This window comes from Cynocephalus volans, chromosome 18 (genome assembly GCF_027409185.1).
Source record: "Cynocephalus volans isolate mCynVol1 chromosome 18, mCynVol1.pri, whole genome shotgun sequence".
In the NCBI taxonomy this organism is placed as follows: Eukaryota; Metazoa; Chordata; class Mammalia; order Dermoptera; family Cynocephalidae; genus Cynocephalus; species Cynocephalus volans.
In genome coordinates, this window is record NC_084477.1 from 8,380,583 (window position 1) to 8,396,011 (window position 15,429).

Genomic DNA, 15,429 nt, shown 5'->3' on the forward strand with positions numbered 1-15,429 from the left:
TTGCTCTAGAATAGTTCTTAAACATTTTTTTTTTTTTGCTCGTCAATCCCTTTATGATTCTGACTAAAAGCTATGAAACTTTCCCCAGGAAAATGCATAATCATAAAAATGCCACACATAATCCATGGGCTTTATGGATTCCCCAAAACCCATCCATATAGTCCTCAAAAACTAGGTTAAGAACGCCTGCTCTAGAGACAGGTATGTGACGGTTGGCAAAATACGGCAATTAGCAGCATCCCACTATTTCCTCAGAAATTCAGCCAGAGAAACAGGCAGTCATACACCCCCTTATAAAGACCATAGCTTATTCTTCTTTATATTAGTCAGTGCAACAAAATGGTATTATTTTTCTTAGGTACCAAATAGGTTACAAGCTTGAGTCTAGTCCAATCCCCTCACTTTAGAGGAAAATGATACCTGGAGAAGTTAACAGTGCTACTTTAATAAAATAAGTGAAACAGATCTAATCTGATGGATAGTCTGATGTAGAGATCAGACAATCTCTTATCTAATATGTCTTCTACTATATTATAAATACAGTATTAATTTGAATATAATAGTAACTTTTCAATATCTTAAAACAAAGACTACACACTTAAAACAGGGAAACAATGAACAAAATGGTAATATGATCCCACAATTATCATTTACCTCATATAAGATTTGTCCTGATGCCAAACACTTTCTATCACCAAAGGCCAGCTGAAGCAGATGCAAACTCAATACATCCCCTTCACTGAAAGAAATAACATATTAATATATTAAACACCTCTTACTTTCCAAATACATTTAGTCTGCATACAATGTTGAGGATGTGTGACAAAACTAAGGTCACTGTAAAAAAACTTATTTTTATTTGGTTGTTTTCACAAAATATAGTCCTTTAAAACAATAACTGATTTTTACTTTTTATTGATTCTAATTAACTAAAGTGATGTTTTATGTGGCAGAGACTTTAACTGTTTACCCAATATCCTTTCTCAAATATCCCTTCTTCAACAGTATGTTTTAGTTAGACACATCCCTGCCTAAAATGTTTACATTTCCCAGCTTTCTTTGCAGCTGCATGCAAGTAACCCAGTGGCCAAGTTCTGGTGAATGGGATGTAAACAGAATTATCCCATAGTAACTACAGAGGACCTTTCTTAAGGGACACCATGTCCTTTGCTCCTCCTTCCTGGTCTCTTCGCTATCTTGCTATGCTTCTACCTAACATGAAGATGTTGCCTTGGACCATGAGGATGTTCAAACATACAGCATGACACAGCAACTGTTAACAGCACACACTCCACAGCCACATCACCTGAACTTGAATTCTTATCATTACTAGTTGGCCTAGCACACCACATTCTCTTAATGTTCCTCACACCATACTAGCTACTCCTTAGTCCTTTGCTGACTACTCTGCCCTCTTGTTTTCAATCCTCAAGTATCTAAGTACAGGGGGCTTTCAAGGCTTAGTTCCTAGCTCTCTTCTTTCCTCCAGCTATTCTCATTCACTCTAGGCCAGTGGTTCTTAACTCTGGTTGCTTATTATTAGAACTGCCAGAGGAAATTTGAAAAATACTAATGCTTAGGTCTTACAACCAGAAATTAATTTAATTGGTCTGACGTAGCCAGATGAAATTCAAACACTTTTCTTATCCTGGCCTATACATCCCTATATGTAAACTAGTTCTACTTTTCTGGTCTTATCTACAACTACTGTGTTCTACCCTTACTGGTCTTGCTTTTCCTTGAGACATCTTACTAAGAATTGTACATCCTTCTTTCCCAGATCTTCCCAGGGCTCTCCCCCAACTTCATTCATTTCACCCTGACTGACCACACTACGTAAAACAGCAGTTCCCTATGCTCCACCATACTCTATGTCCCCTTTTGCAGCTTTATTTTCCTGCATTTAAAATCACTATCTCAAGTTATATTAAACATATATCCTGTCTATTTATTTACTACCTCTCTTCCTCACTAGAATGTAACAGAAATTTCATTTGTGTTATGCATTGCTGTATTCCCTACAACAGTTACTCGAACACCTACTAATGCTCTTTAAGTGTGTTGAAAGAATATATATATGTCCATAAAGCAAAGACAAAGAACCTCTAAAACCCACATAGTCAACAGGATAGACTGTATAGAACCAACATTAAAGGGTTCATTAAATTCATTTTTTTCATTCACTTTTCTATATTATGAAACTAAATGTGGCTTTTATTATAATTGATGAGCACTATGGCAACAATTTAAGATCTATACCCACGTAATTTTATGGTGGTGTATTCACTCTACAGTGATTCTTTTTTTCTTCTTTTATTTTGTTCAAACAAAACAACTGATCTGATAGGGGAAAAAAAGACCACACCATCTATCTTTCTAATTTAGACTTATACGCTAAATTTATATTATATTTATATCATAATCTATTCAAGGTGCTGAGTGATTTAATGACCAGGGGGGATGGAGGAAAACAGACATTGTAATATTACATACCTTTGTAAACTGACAGATTAATCTAAGAATGACTTAAAGTAGGATTCCTGACCTGTGGTTCCATGGGTAGTCTTAGGGCAAGTCTGCAAGCTCCCTTCAACTGTATACAAGATTACTTACATTTGTTCTTATATATGTACATATGTGTGTGAGTATATACATTACATACACATACAACACTCACACCAGTATATAATAGCCCTCACCAGATTCTCAACAAGGTGCATAACCCACTAATTTAAGGGTCCTATCAGAGACAAAAATAACATATCTCAAAGAACCCTTACATCAATAATACTGACAAATTACAAGTCAAATTACATCTATCCTATTAAAAGATAATATAAAGTACTAGAAAGTGGTTTAAAATCATTAGAGAGGCTGGCCAGTTAGCTCAGTTGGTTAGAGCAGGGTGTCACAACACCAAGGTCAAGGGTTCAGATCCTCTTTCTGTGCGTTAATTACTCAACGTGCTGTAGATAATAAAGACAAGTGAATTCTGGGCATCACTATAAGAAAAAGAAAACACCACCCTGCTCATATTTAAAGCTGTGATACCTCTCTGCTTAGAATGCATACATAGTTCTGAGAACAACTTCAAAGAAGGCCTAAAGGAACTGCATATAATTCACAAGGATTTTAGAAAAAAATCAGGAGGAAAGGTCAGATAGCTTAACGATTGTAAGGACAGAGTGGGCATCACTTACACAACCACAAAGACTTATTAAGTTCTATAAGATCCATAAAAATCAAGAATGGCATGGTAAAAGTGAATGCAGACTTATCCACCAAGTTCCAACATAATATGATAGGGAACTCCTTTAGATTTTAGTGTTGGGAATCTCGAATAAGTAAAAGAAAAAAGAATCCACACAAAGAATACATATACACAACTTTTCATCCCAAGGGATAGTACTAGAAAGAAAAAATAAATGGAATATAAAAATTGTTTCAATAAAAGTCATCCCTCATTCTCCCCCACAGAGAGCTTTCACCAGTCACATTCCTAAAGCTGCTGCTGGCCCACATTGTACCCATGTGGATAAGAATATAAATGTGATTCAATGAGGGGAGTCCCAGCAGCTGTTTCTGTATTTTCACTTCAATTTCCTCCAGGATTCAAAAATTTCAAAAGTGGCAAACCAATTCTTCATTCACTGACTCACTACAGTGCAGAGTAAGACAAAGACTAAAAGTGGGCATATCCAACACAAAGACCCAAACTGACTACAGTTGAGGGACCTAGAATGTAAGAATGAATTTAGGAAGAGAAAGTTCTGGGAACCGTAAATTATCAAGATCATAGCATTTATACTACAAACTTAACTATTTCATCATGGAAAAAAAGAACACCAAACAGTAAGTAAAAATCAATAATCGTACTCTTCTAGCACTGGAAATGAACAAGCTTAACCAGTTAAAAACTAAATTGAAAGGAAAGATTTCTCACAAGCCATAGATAGGTAGAACAAAATTAGAGTTTATGATAACAGGAAAATATTAACCAAATTAATCCCAGGAAAAGGTAATTAGAAGGACTACAGAACAAAGTGGGGGTAAGTAAGAATGAAAGGGAGGCATACGACACAACAGAGGTACAAAAGGGGATGGGATTACAAAAAAGAAAATATATTAGTATGAGTACAAAGCCATAAAAATTGCCTCAGGCAACAAGAGTTTGCTACTTACCTGCATTGGCTTACTCTTTGAGGTAACATTCAAATAAGTCAAGTAAGCACAATTTCTTCTTACTAATATCTCAACATGTACGTAGAAACAATCATTTAACTTTTAAAATAATTTCAACTACTACTCACTAATTCACTGAATTATGTTGCTTTCACTAAAAGAGACTACACAGTATTCTACAAAGCTCTCCAGAAGAAATTAACTGTTCCATTTTTGACAAATATTTTTTAAAACCACATGCAGCACACTTACCTATCTTGTGTAGACTGAGCAGCCCACAAGTAACAGCAATTACGAGGATCATTCTCAGGTTCTTGAAAAGTAATAGCATATACAGGAACTTTTCCACCTTCCAATTGTGCGTAATATCTAACATAGACAAAAAATATTTTTAAAAATATTCATATTTTTAAGTTATAATTTTATGGAAATGGAAGGAGGTGCCTCATGTAAGAATTTGCATTAAGCAACTGTTGTTCATATGAACCCCACAGTTAAGTGATTTGTGGGGCATGACCAAGTCACCTTATCTTTAAAAAGGTAAAGGGCACAAGATATCAAGACTATGGCCATGGCACCCATCCCCCAGGTAGAACTGGGGAGGGTTAGAATTACTAAAGCATTTGCATATATCTTTGTGTGAACTAATTCTTAAGAGTCACATCAATGTATGCCACTACGAACTGCTCTCCAATACGGGGTTAACCCAAAAAGAGATTTAATACTGCCCACAATACTCCATTTCAGCCACTTTGGTTTAGAGTCAGTTTCCCTACTACTAGAACAGAAGATGAGTTAGAAACTGAAGCGTTTCCATAAACCTCTTAAAAAGCATAATTAGGGCTGAGCCCGTGGCGCACTCGGGAGAGTGCGGCGCTGGTGCGGCGACGCTCCCGCCGCCAGTTCGGATCCTATATAGGAAGGCCGGTGCACTCACTGGCTGAGTACCGGTCACAAAAAACAACAACAACAAAAAAAAGCATAATTAGCCAAGAGATAATCATGCTAGAAAAAATACTGTTGTAGAAAGCAGGTGCTTCTTTAGGAACAATTCAAAGACAAGAGCTGATAAAGAAATATCAGCCAAGAAAGTTGAAATAAGCTTCCCATTAGATAAATTACTAAAGAAAATATGCCAATATACCTTGAAAAAAAAGGGGAGATACAAATAAATTGACAACTTAAGTGTCGAATTGGCATCTGGCTAACTCTTAACAGAGATGAACTTAAAAATCTTTGTCTATTTGCTACCTCCCTCAATATTATAGGTAATATTAATGCCATAGATAACAAGTACTAATATAATTACGTTTGGAGGAGTTTCTAACAGCATAAATTTTTTTAAAAAACAAGTATTTTATAACTTTGATTTTAAAAAATCCTGTTTTTGTCAGCTGAGAACACTTTATTAAACTGCTACTTTACACAGACGGTTATAGGGAAGAGTACCTCTGAAAGTACTCATACTACACAAATACAGTTTTTCTTTACAGTCATGCTTTATTAGCAAATGAAACACTATAATACATGCAATGCTTTTTAAATAAACACTGAAAGAATCAACCTAAATTCATGTGCTGTCACTCCTTCATCATATCAAATTATGACAGTGCAATGAAAAATTATTCATACTCATTAATCTACCCTACCCTTTTCTCATTATGCTAATTTTCAAATATTACAAGTACAATTTATATTCAAAAAGAAACTACCAATAATCAAATAAGAAAAAAAAGTTATACTTACTCCCTTTTCATTCTTTTCATATTCCAAAGTGCCAGATAGCCATCAGAAAAACCTACAGCAAGCTGGTTTGTCCTGTTTATGTAACTAAGAGTTGTAACAGCTGTTCCTGATGGACTTACTAACTGGAAAGACAGATGGCGTCCTTCTCTCATCACACTTTCTCTGATGTGTGGTACTTCAGCCGGGATACCAGTTATAACTTCAAGGTCTAAAAACAATAAAACAAGATTAACAAACTATGAACAGCATAAAAGCAAATGTGTCATCCATTATTCAAACCACAAATGGAATCGACTGAGTCAATTAAACGGAGCCAATTAAAATAAAGATTAGTGATGACAAAGCATGCTGAACTAGGAAAAAGCCCTCTTTATCTATTAAAATGCTAAAATTTTAAAAATACATTTAATTGTGTAATTTTTAAGAAAGTCTCTCAGTACATCCCAAATACTATCTAAGGGTAGAATCTTTTTTTAAAAGGGTCAAACATTTTCTTAACAATCATAAATAAAGCTGATTATTTATTCAAATTTAGAACTACAACCTAAATATTTCCTTGAAGGAATGGCTAATTCCAGGTCTGGAGCAGGAAATACGTAAGATGAGACTGGTATATCTTACGCCAGAAATCTAGGAAGTTATCAAACACTAAAGGAATGTGTCAGACAACATGTGGAGCCCTCATTTGCAAAGACAGGACATTTTGAGCATCAAAAACAATAAAAACAAGTAAAACGTTAAGTATGATAAACCTCATGAGTTCATAATACTCAAAAAGAAAAGAAAAGGAAAAAAAAAAGTGAGTGGGGGGGAGCCAAACCTCCCCACCTGCAAAAGACCTTATATATTGAACCATGGGAAGCAATTTGGTACAAACTTATTACTCTGAAAACTAGTACTGAAACAGTAAACACTTATCCTGCCTTTTCCAAACTAATTATATTTCAGAGTAAGCAAATAGCCCTAGTTAAGGAGAAAATCTTTTATCCAGATTGACAGAACTTAAAAATCATCATTTTGCAACCTCTAATGAAATAAGATTAATGAAACAATCTCAATGAATGAAACAATCAGTTTAAAGCAGGGTTTTTCAACCTTGGCACTATCGACAGGTTGGGTCAGATAATTCTTTGCTGTGGAGGTGTTATTGGTCAAATGTATCCCTCAAAAATTCATTTATTACAAACTTAATCTCCCTCATAACAGAAATCCAACTATGACATCTGAAAGGTGGGGTCTTTAAGGTGATTAGATTGTGAGGACTAGTGAATGGATTGATCCATCCATGGAGTAATGTGTTGATGGTTTAATGGGTGGTTACGGGTATGGTTTATGATGGTTTTATAAGAAGAATGAGTGAGCTTTGCTCTCACTTGCTCAGCCAATAGCCATGTGATACCCTGCGTCACTATACAGAGCCACCACCAAGAAGAGCCTAACCAGATGCACCCCAGCACTGTAGGAAATAAATTTCATTTCTTTATAAATTACCGAGTTTCAAGGATTCTGTTACAAGCAACAGAAACCGAACTAATCTACAAGAGGGCTTATCCTGTGTGCACTGTAGGATTTTAAGCAGCATTCCTGGTTTCTAACTACTAGCAGCCAGTTGTGGAATATTGAATAGCAATCTGACAAAGTCCTTGCTATTCTAGGGATTAAGCCAGCAAGGCTGGCTTCCTGTTCTGCCTGCTTTCCCCTTCTCCCTCCCCTTGAGGTGTGACCTTTGAACCCAGGACCCTGAGAGCTTTGTAAATGAGTTAGCCATGAACCTTCAAACGCTGTGGCAGCTGAATGTTCTATAAATAGCTTTGTACCAGACATACCGACTTAATCAGTACAATTTGGTTTTTTTACTGGCTTATTAAAAGGAACCTAAAATAAACTAAGATGCTTCACAAGTCATCAGCCTGTGTAGTCCTCCTGATCCCATAAGTGTGTTTCTTCAATTCCCCACTGTCTCCCCTTGGGTACTGGTCAACAACAGCCAGTAGCATCATCTTCCTCCAGTATTAACAACAAAAAATATCTCCTGGCATTGCCAAACACGAGGACAAAATTCACCACAGGTTGAGAGCCACTAGTTTCAAGGTTGATGGGAAACCTTAAAAAGGAAGAATCATGCCGTCATCATCTGAACCCCCTTATCACTGTCAAACAACTAGACATCATTTTCCGTCTGATGTGATACAATATGAAATGCCTCAGGGCCATCCTGTGGCTCACTTGAGAGAGTGTGGTGCTGATAACACCAGGGCCGCGGGTTCAGATCCCTATATAGGGATGGCTGGTTAGCTCACTTGGAAGAGTGTGGTGCTAACACCACCAAGTCAAGGGTTAAGATCCCCTTACTGGCCATCTTTAAAAAAAAAGAAGTGCCCAGCACCTCCAAAGTATCCTTGACAAAATGATAAACCTTAACCTATAATCAAAATTAACTTATATTTGCAGAAAATAAAAAAATATAAATGACACCACATGAAACCACAGTTAATTCCAAAACGTGGAGCATTCTACCAGATAACTAACTTTTTAGCAAGTCAGTGGCACTAACAATAAATAAATAAAAACAGAGGCTAGAAAAAGGATAGTTGTACATTCAAGGAGAGTTGAGATACAACCATCAAATACAATGTGTGGACCTTGTCTGAATCCTGATTCAAATGAAAACATAAAAAGATGCTTTAGACAATCACAGAAATTTGATTATGGATTGGGTATTAGACTATACTAAAGAATTATTATTAATGTCAGGAGTGGTAATGGCATTATGATTATGTAGTACAGTATTTGTATTTGCTTTAAACTAATGCAGAGGAAAAGAAGTAAAGGGGGAATGGGAAATTAAAAACATGCACAAATGGTAAATCTTTAAAATTAACTTGAATTTGGGTGATGGATATATGAAAATTCTTGTATTCTATTTACTTGAAGATGTCTGAAATCTTTAATTAAAAAGAAAAAAATAAAGTAGGGCTGCCTGGTTAGCTCAGTTGGTTAGATCACACCCTTTAACACCCAAAGTCAGCTTCCCTCAATGTTGTTATGAAGAAGGAAGAAATACATATCACATTGTACTTGAACAGTTACCCTCCCAATCCCTTCTGCTTCTGATGACTTTTTCAGAAAACAGCACGTGATTAAATTTTGCCAAAGTAAACAGTTCACACAATGGAATATTATAAAACTACTCAAAAGAATAAGGTGGGCCTTTATGTACTGATATCGAAAATGTGTAAAAAATATTGTTTAGTTTGGGAGAATTGCAAAACAATATTTATACAATGTTATGTGCTAGGAACATTTTTCTATTTTAGAGTATTTCAGCAAAATCTAAACAGTTGTAATCAGAAATTACTTTTGTAAGCAAAAGAAAAATTTTGCATTACACCCCAAAACTCAATCTTTTTGTGGTATAAAATTCAATTGTCTCCTAATTCTCATAATAAAATTGTCTTTGTACATCTATTGCTTGCTGACTTCTCAATTAAAGGATGTTTTAATGCTACCACTTTGAAGAGTTTTAATTATGAATACAAGTATTTTAATTAGCCTTACACCTATGACATCATCCACAAAACACACTCTGAAACAAAAGCCCATCAAGCCTATTTAATTCTTTGATCAATTTTCTTTTTAAATAAAAAAAACCTACTTACTTAGAAGCATTTAGAATGTCAATAAAACGCTGCGATTTTTTTTTTTTAATTACAGCGTGGTATTCAGTTAACAATTATTTCATATAAGCGGCATTAGACGACTGAAGATGAAAAAACCGCCACCTATATACATAACTAATTTGTGCTGTACACCAACAAAAACATGCATTAAACTTCCATGCTGATTTACAACCCTCAAACTGTACCAGGCAAGGTTAGTGGCTACTGAAAATACCACCAAGAAAAGGCTAACCAAAGACACATTTGGTAGCATGTTAACTATACAGAAAAAAACACTGTACAGTTTAAAAACAAATCTTACACAGCCTTACACTTCAATTTTTCTTAAAAGGAGTGAGTTGTGTACTCGGGCGGGGGTTAAATACTTTATAGACAAGAAAAAAAAAAACCACTAGAATCAATTTATTTTTCACCATCATCTTCCTCCTCCTCTTGTTTTCAGCCTTGTCAACTCCCTTTACCTGCTGCATCAGACTTTCCTTCAGCTCAGTATGCAGCAATATCCTTTTTGTATTTTTCCTTCAGCTTAACAGCCTTTTTTCATAAGGCTACTTGCCATCTGCAGCAGTGCTATTCCACATCTCTCCCAGTTTCTTTGCAACCTTGCCAATAGACAGGGATGTTCTTTGATTTTGGGGCAACATTCACAACAGAACAACAAAAAGGCCAAAGGAGTCCATCTTTCTGAGCACTTAGAAAACTCTGAGAAGATATAACTGAAACATCTGGATGCTGCTTCTTGTGCTCCTCCTAGCAAGTCTGAACAAAGAAGTCATATGGTGACATTCTGCCTCTCGGCCTCTTAGGATCTCCTCTGCCCATGCTTAGTTATTTTTCCTCAGCAAGACACAGCCACCCAGTGTTCATCTGAATCTCACTTGCTCCAGCACTGTCCTTATGGAAGGTCCTCTTTAATCAATTTCCTATAAAGAGCAGTCAAACTACATCTAATATTCTACAAATTCATTTTTAGTTACTGTTGCTACTGCTAATCAATTCTGTTCTTTTAAACTTTACCCAGTTTAGCTCAGTTGGGTAGAGCACAGTGTTACAGCACCAAGGTCAAGGGTTTGGATCCCCTTACCAGCCAACCGCCCCCAAAAAAAACTTTACCCAGGATTTTATGAATCAGGTTTTTATTATCAAACTTTAAGGTATAGCTTCTATCACTATGAGAATTTTTTTTTTCTTTAAGTACATGTATGGCCATTATTTCTGCCAAATCAAATTTTTCCAGGTCATATTTTGTATATCTAAGTTTTTATTTAGATGATTTGGTTCTTCATTCAATTTTTGGTCAAATATAATTTTTACTACTTTTAATCAATCAGTTTTATTATATACTGACAATTTTTATTAGTTACACTCATTATAAACTGGATAAGATACTGACGGTTTATATCTATTTCTTAGCTGATCTATAAAATGGAAAGATCTACACTGATATTTTAGGCTTGCTTTAAAAATCAAGAAAGTCCTCAGAGTCAAAAACTTTTCAGGGTCAAATAGTCCTCTCCTGAAAATTAATAACTAAAACACACACATTTTAGTTTTTAAGTTAGCATTTCCTCTTCACATAAGCCAATCAAATAAGTCTCATAACTTAAAAAACTGAAAGCACTTGCAAAAGAGTAGATTTATAAATATAAGCATTTAAAGGAGAAAAATTCTCTCTCGACACTTTCTTTGAATTTGAATAGCATTAGTTCTATACTATGAAGTTATCTGGTAAGGACAGACTTTCAATTACCCTGTTATTTCCTATTAAATTACTTCATTTCTATCTTGGTCTTACCATGGGAACATAAACAGTATGACAAAAACATGGTTGGGTAAGTTTATACTGGCTGATAAGGATCAAGATTTTATACCTTTAGCCTTTGTTCTAGCATTTACTTAAGAATAGATCTTATTCAAGTATACCTCTGCAAACAAATAAATCAATATCTCTACTTTTTCAAGGCCTACTTTAGTATATGAATTTCAACAAAATAGAGTAACTCGTTCAAGAAGTATCCACAGTGCCAGACAATAAAAGAAACAAAGATACACAAACAAGTTTCTACATAAAAATTGATGGCTAATATTAAAAACCAATCCATTGCATCAGAATATTTGAGTGCTCAATTTTTGGTTTCAATAAAAGAATGACTAATTACCTGATGCCTCTATTTCATTTTGACTGCATGACAAGTCATCCAAACACAGATCAATAAGAAGGATCTGTCCAACATCAGTAACCACAGCTGCCACACCAAAAAGCCATCGCAGACTTGGGTGTAAATGCTGAGTGCTCACACTGGCTCCTCCATGATTAATTATAGGTTCAATAGCTGTTACCTAGAAAGCAAAATACATGATCTGCTTTTCTTCTACAAAGTGAGAAAATACAACTAACAGCATAACAAACAAATTTTGAAGTTAAAGCAGGTTATCAGTTATAATAGATTTAAACATTATCAAATACAGAATCATAAACTTGCATTTGATAACTTGTGAATCCAAATAACATAATATTCAAATATATTAGAAATTACAATTATTTCAATATATTAAAAAATCATGCAGTTGGAATAACAATCCATGTTTACTGAGAGCATACTAAGTGCAAAGCCTCATGCTAATTGGCTCATTTAATGTTCCTGATAACCCTCTGATATTGAACTACTGTCATGCACTGAATAATGCCGTTCCAGTCAACAACAGACCACATCACATATACCGCAATGGTTGGACCAACAGGCTGCATGTGTAGGAAGCTGTACCATTTAGGTTTCTGCAAGTGTACTCTGTGAGGATCGTATAATGATGAAATCACCTAGTGATGCACTTCTCAGAACATGTCCCCATCATTAAGTGATGCATGACTAGATATGTAATTATCTCTGTTTAAGCTTAAAAAGCTAGCCACATTATTCACGCCATACAAACATTAAGTGTAAAACTCAAAACTAAATTGTTCTCACTTTGAGGCCTCTTTTCTTAAGAGTAAAAAGAAATCATTACAGAAAACTTTACTGTTTACTATTTTAAAAAAACCAAGATTTTAAAGTCCTGTTTATGCCCTGAAGACTGAAGAGGTCTTATTTCTTTAAAAGGGTTATAATTCTAAAGAACTTCATACAAACCTCTGGCAGTGACGGCATCACTGACACTTAACAAGGATTTGAATTATTTAAAGAAAATTATATTGTAGCTACTTTATGGAGTCACATTTTTCCCCTTCATCTAATGAGTCAATTTTAAATGTCTGTACCTAATCATCCATATTTAATTTTATACTTAGCTTTCTTTCTGTTTCCTATTAATTCACAAAAATTAATTAGGTATGACATTTGATGACTGTTTTGTAATTTCTACTATAATAATAATCTATGTCCTATAAAGAAAAAGAGTATGGTTTATGTATTAATATGAATGTTTTTGTCAGGCCAATTTATTATTATAGATAAAAGCCTGGCTCTTCCTCCATATCATTAGTACACAAAACTATTCTGAAATTAAAAACACTATGTAATGGATTTTTTTCCTTTTCTAATTATTGTAATAATGTCTATAAATACTGAAGCGTATTCTCTGCAACTTACTTCCCAGTGAGCTGTGTAATCTGTCTGCATTGTTTGCATTTCTCAAACAAATACTATATAAAGAGATTGATCATACCATCTTAATTAATTTTGAGAAGGAAGAAACAAACACAGGAGTATTTAGGAGAAGATACTGTACGATAGTCAAAAAATAGCTGGTTGGCTGAACTTCTATAGACGGTATCTATCACAACTCACCCCATCTTTTTCTTCTCCTATATTATTTCCTCTTGCATATGATACCAACCGTCCACTAAACTGAGCAACCAGGAACATTTATTAACTCTTACTCCTTCTCAGTCACTCTTATCTAAATGATCAATAAGTCCTGTCCATGTCACCTTATAAGTACACAGTATTCTGAATGTGTCCCATCCTCTCCATTTCTACTGTCATTTCCTTGGTTCAGTTCTTCATCGTTATTTATCTGAAATACAATACCCTCCCTGACCCAATCCAAGGAGCTTTTTACAGAAGAGTTCTGCTTAAAACTTAAAATAACTTCCTCATAGACTTTAATGAGGAGGCTCCTAATTAGAAACGAGGACATTCACAATAGGAATCCTCACCATATCTGACCCCCACCTCCCCCCCTTCCCTTCACCCTCAGCCATTCTAAATTAAGTCTAGTTTCCCAAATGCCTGTTACTTTTCCCATGCTGGCCTCTTTGCCTGAAATATCCAATCCTTTTGAGTAGGGATTATCCAGGTGTTCGCATGTTCCAAGTACTTAAATTTATCAAAGTAATTATTATAGTTATGCTATAATGTTACGTCTGTCGTGTCTCACTAGGCTATAAGCTTTTAGAAAGTATGGAACAAGTTCAATTAATCTATCTCCAGAATCCAGCACATAACTTAATCTATAGGAAGCACTGTGAATTTCTAAATTAATTCTACCTCTAAAATCTTTTTTCTACTCTAGTCTGTCCATCACCATTTGCAAGTACATATAAAATACCAGGCTATAAACTGCTTAAGAGGAGTTCTGGTCAAGATGGTGGAATAGATGGTCCCCAGTGTCACTCTCTCCCACAAATCAACAAATTTACAACTATAAAAATGTAACATCAGCCAAGCTGGGGCCGCTAGAACTCAGGTGAAGAGAAGAAGAGACCTATGGAACTCATGAAGGCAGGAGAAACCACGATGAGAGAAAGAAAAAACTGCTCTCAGCATTTCAGGATGCAGCCGCTTTAATGCTGGAGCCGGCAGATGCTGCAGCTGTGCCCTTTAGATGGAGTTACCTGGAGGCAGAAGGGGAGAAGAGCACTTGGTGGCCCCCAGGACAGCAAGACCACTAATAGGGTTCCCGTGGACCCACACAGGAGTGAGAAGCCAGAACAGCTGAAAAAGGGGAGCCATTCAGAGGCTGGTGACTCAGCACAAGGGACCAGCACAGGGCCCATCCCATGGGAGGAGTATGGAGCATGGGCGGTAGGGAGGACAGGTCCACTGGGATAAAACTGGGACACGGCAAGGACAGCTGATCCGCCCCACATCAACGCAGGACCACTGAGAGGAGACTGGTCAGGAATGAAGAATTCCATGGGGTGCAGTTTGATGAAAAGATTCAGGCCCAGGGCCGGCCCATGGCTCACTCGGGAGAGTGCGGTGCTGATAACACCAAGGCCCCGGGTTCGGATCCCATATACAGATGGCCGGTTCGCTCACTGGCTGAGTGTGGTGCTGACAACACCAAGTCGGGGGTTAAGATCCCCTTACCGGTCATCTTTTAAAAAAAAAAAAAAAAAAAAAAAAAAGAAAAGATTCAGGTCCAGATCAGAGTTTCTACATAACCCAGATGCACCAAGTACCTGAAGAGCCGGAAGTACCTATAAGGTCGACCATTAAACCCTGAGCTGCACAAAAAGCCTTCCCTAGGGAAACAGCAGCAAAGCAGCAATTTACTCAACCACACAGCTCAAGTACTGGTTCCCACAGAAAGTTATGGGCCAGGGGACCAGACCCCCCACCCACAACCAGGCACACCTCACCAGTGCCTTGGGTCCCGCCTGGAGACCTGGGGTATGAAGCTGGGATCTGACCCTCTCCAGAAACAGGCAAACCACGAGCACCAAGGAGCATGCCAAAATCATCTTCTCCATGTGGGTGGCCCACCACAGCCACCATGATAACCACGGCTGCGGAGAAGGCGGCTAGACACCACAACCACCACGCAGATGGTCCGCCAGCCACTGGAGTACACTGAAACAAGAAGAGTCACCAGCAGA

General features: G+C 36.5%; 1 protein-coding gene across 3 annotated transcripts in view; it reads right to left on the reverse strand.

Annotated features, from left to right (window-relative positions):
• AHCTF1 (AT-hook containing transcription factor 1) overlaps positions 1–15,429 on the reverse strand; it is an 82,109-nt gene that overhangs the window by 49,467 nt on the left and 17,213 nt on the right. For all 3 annotated transcript variants that reach the window (XM_063082891.1, XM_063082892.1, XM_063082893.1), the window contains exons 4-7: positions 11,768–11,948; positions 5,929–6,136; positions 4,435–4,551; positions 655–739 (exon numbers count right to left, since the gene is read on the reverse strand). In XM_063082891.1, the coding sequence (XP_062938961.1) occupies positions 655–739; positions 4,435–4,551; positions 5,929–6,136; positions 11,768–11,948 (591 nt within the window). The remainder of the gene's footprint in view (positions 1–654; positions 740–4,434; positions 4,552–5,928; positions 6,137–11,767; positions 11,949–15,429) is intronic.